Source organism: Octopus bimaculoides, chromosome 1 (assembly GCF_001194135.2).
Source record: "Octopus bimaculoides isolate UCB-OBI-ISO-001 chromosome 1, ASM119413v2, whole genome shotgun sequence".
NCBI classification, from domain to species: Eukaryota; Metazoa; Mollusca; class Cephalopoda; order Octopoda; family Octopodidae; genus Octopus; species Octopus bimaculoides.
This window is the reverse complement of record NC_068981.1, coordinates 131,694,583-131,698,092: the sequence shown is the minus strand read 5'-3', so window position 1 is coordinate 131,698,092 and position 3,510 is coordinate 131,694,583. Positions and strand designations below refer to the sequence as shown.

Here is a 3,510-nt window from a genome sequence, read left to right as displayed (position 1 = left end):
TGGTGCAGCCATCTGGTTTCACCAGTCCTCAGTCAAATCGTCCAACCCATGCTAGCATGGAAAGCGGACGTTAAACGACGACGATGATGATGATGATGATTATATATCATCATCATTCAAAGTTTGGGTAAACCTTGTCACCCACTCACTCACTCTCTTTCTTTTTCTCTCCTCTCACCCACTCTCTCTTACTCCTCCTTACCCCCTCTCTCTCCACGCAAAAATGAAACTCATTTCGGCGCCAAAAATTGGAAATTTATTTTGCAATCTGGGATTTTAAGAGGTAGGAAAAAGATATTTTTGTTTTAATATTGGCAAAAGAATACCTTAATATTATACTTTTACTTCGTTTCACAAATACATGCAAAAACTCTAACGTGTTTTTTTTTAGATGAATTTATCGTTCGTTATCTCTCCACACACTAACTTCTATAACCTCTACATTTTCACTTATTCATTTCAAATTTCTTTGAATTTTCAATCTTATGTAATCCACACCCTCTCGAAAACGTATTTCTGCAAAATGTTATCTAAAATTATGGGTAAAGAAAGAAATAGCAAAGAATATTTGAAAATGGGGGTGGGGGTCAAGTTTCCGAGGCTTCCACCCTCACCTAACCCCACCCCGTTTTCCGGACCCCAAAAAGGGTTTTGTAGCATATTAGGTCACCGGAATTCATTCAACGAAAAAAAAAAAAAAAACATTCCAAAGATTCCGGGATATGGGGTGGTGTCCGGTTTCCCACCCACTTTTTTTTTCCGAACAAAAATAAGGGATTTACAGCATATTAGGAGGTCAGGGTACTTGATTCCACGCAAAAAATCCATTTTTTTTTTATCTTAGTGAAAATCGTGCAGGTGAAAGGATCAAAATTTACCCACTCGTCTGGGTATACCTTTTAAATTCTACTTGAGTCAGCAGTATACATAACTAGAGATTACAGTTTGGTAACATTGTCTACGACACACTACCGTTCCATTTGGAAAAAAGATTTGTGTTATACCCCTCATTGAACATAAATCGGACTCAATACTATTGTGTCATGCTTCTCACTATCTATTGTGTGAATGTATTGAGCAATCTTTCGGATTCGTCTCAATCTATCATGAAAGAGGGTTGTGTGGGTGAATGATGTCGTCTACCAATACGGAAGGATTGCCTCTTTTATATTTATAGGATTAGAAACAATAGAAATTGTAATATCTATGCATTTCTCAATTATTTTAGAGATAAGCTAATATGAATGGAAACTGACAGTTTTTCTAATACCTGGACAGAAAAGAGGGAGAGAGAGGACAAGATAGATAGATAGATAGGTAGAGAGAGACAGACAGCGAGAGAGAAAGAGAGAGAGAGAGAGAGACTTCCGCTCGGAGTCTCGCTTTGAATTAAAAACAAATCAATGTAGTTTGTTGTCAGTTGTAACATTATTGGGTGAAGTGTAGTCTTGAAGCCGGAGATTCTTTTTAAAATAACCAAAAACAACGAAATTTGTGTTGAATTGTACCAGACTAGATTAAACTTGAAGATGGATCGCTCAGAATTAAATGCTGTACTGAAAAATGTCCACGATGCTTTACGTTTAGACGAAGACAACAAATTTATGGTAAGTAAAATGTGTAGCATAAGGATTAATATGAGGAAAACCCCCCCAAAAAACCCTGTAATTATTGCATGACACTTATATATTTGGCTAGATTGAATATGTACATGTTTATTAGTGTTTGTATTTGCTGGTTACTTATGGTAATATTAAACAGTCAAATTTAACAAAACCCATCAAACTTTTATTAAGTGCGATCATTAATACAAAAGTAAATACGCATGTGTTTCTCTCTGCCCGTCGATATAATTTGGGTACTACTTAAATACAGATGTCCCGACGCATCTACGTTACCCGAACCATAAACCTAACTCCCTAACGAGTATGAACTGTAAAAAACATATCGCTACGTAGATGCATCGGGACCTCTGTATTTAAGTAGTTCCATAATTTGTTTGTGTACGTTAGTTGTATGTAAAGAGAAAGTTTCAGGACTCATAACCTGACAAAATCTCTCTGGAATCGTCAATGGGGTAAGGATGTTAAATATCCACTCGTGTTTTGTATTTTCAAGATCTGAGCGTGGAGGTTCAATGTTTTGGATCTATTCAAGGATTGAAGTTCAGTTAAGATCGATTATATTTTAGCTTCTTCCTTATTTACAAAGCCGATAGGGTTAAACTAAAGCCAATAGAATATATGTACCTGTAATTGAACCAGCTTTACACTCATACACATTCAAAGGACTGTGGCTGTATGCGCGTATCTATGTGTTTGTATATGTAAGCTAGCATGTATATATGTGCGTTTATATTAACCTGTTATGATGCTGACAATATTAACTTTCATTTCTGTTGGGCTGATTTAAATAAACGCTAGCAATATATTAATATCGATTATAATACCTACTCTTCCTCTTTACAGAAAACAACCTCGTGTTGAAATGAAGAAATCAATATTCAGGTTATTTATTAGCTAAATTAATCTTTATTTTATACTAGCAGCGTAAGTAACGCTTGTCATTGAATTTTGTTCAGAATGATTTTTGAAATGTTCAAACATTGATTACGCCATATGAAATGATTGAGAGTAACTCGTCTCCAACAGTAAGGTCTTGATGTTTCAGTCGTATTTTGATTTAAGCATGGGCAACCTTTTCCGAGATGTGGGCCGCATAAGACATGATCCATCATCAGACAGGCCACACTACTAGGAAAAAAAAAAACAACAAAAAACAAAATATTCAGCGTTGGCGTGTGTTTCAGAAAGTTCTGCGGGTCACAATTTCCCCATGACCGGTCTAATCGTTACTGTCAAATCTTAGAACAGCCCTCATCCCCGTGTGTGTGTGTGTGTGTGTGAGTGAATGAGAGAAAGAGAAATTAACAGAAATCTGCGTGTTGAATAGATTCAAAATATCAATATTTGGTTTGACTTCATTACGCATTATATGACTTCACGCCATCACATCCTATCCTGTCCTTGCTTTCAGAATTTGAAATGGATCCGAGTCAAACATTCTGGAAAAGCGTATCACTTTTACGCAAATATGCATAATATTCAGTATATATAAATATAAACTGAGACAACCTTCAGATTATTGGTGTTAGTGCTTGTAATAAGAATTTTTGTAACCTAATTTTCCTTAAAGAGCATGCAATATTTATAAGAAACTAGCAGAGGCACCCGGCGTTGCTCGGGAATGAAATTGTTGCTTATATACTTGAAGAAAAAAAGGCAAAATATGCTGTATAGAAATTTGAGGACATTCTGTAGATGGACTCTCAGATGAATGATGGCTGGGCGCCTCTCATGAATGGGGAAAATTGAAGATGTGCCAAAAAGCCTCATTGGTACTTGGAAACTTTTACGAAAATTAAAATGGGGATTAAATGAAAGAAATGATTTACGTGAATATCCTCACAAGAGTAATTGAAATAAATGGCGATTGTGGAACCCACCACGC

At 36.0% G+C, this 3,510-nt stretch overlaps 1 protein-coding gene across 2 annotated transcripts in view; it reads left to right on the top strand.

Annotated features, from left to right (window-relative positions):
• The first annotated feature begins 1,359 nt into the window (after window positions 1–1,359).
• The window catches only part of LOC106882636 (VPS9 domain-containing protein 1), a 61,716-nt gene continuing 59,565 nt past the window's right edge, over window positions 1,360–3,510 (top strand). The window contains exons 1-2 of one of the 2 annotated variants that reach the window (XM_052970688.1): window positions 1,360–1,607; window positions 2,469–2,507. Coding sequence is in view for 1 of the 2 variants with exons in the window: in XM_014933379.2 (XP_014788865.1) it covers window positions 1,530–1,607 (78 nt within the window). In the remaining variant the exon portion in view is untranslated. The remainder of the gene's footprint in view (window positions 1,608–2,468; window positions 2,508–3,510) is intronic. The other variant, XM_014933379.2, reaches the window with a different exon arrangement.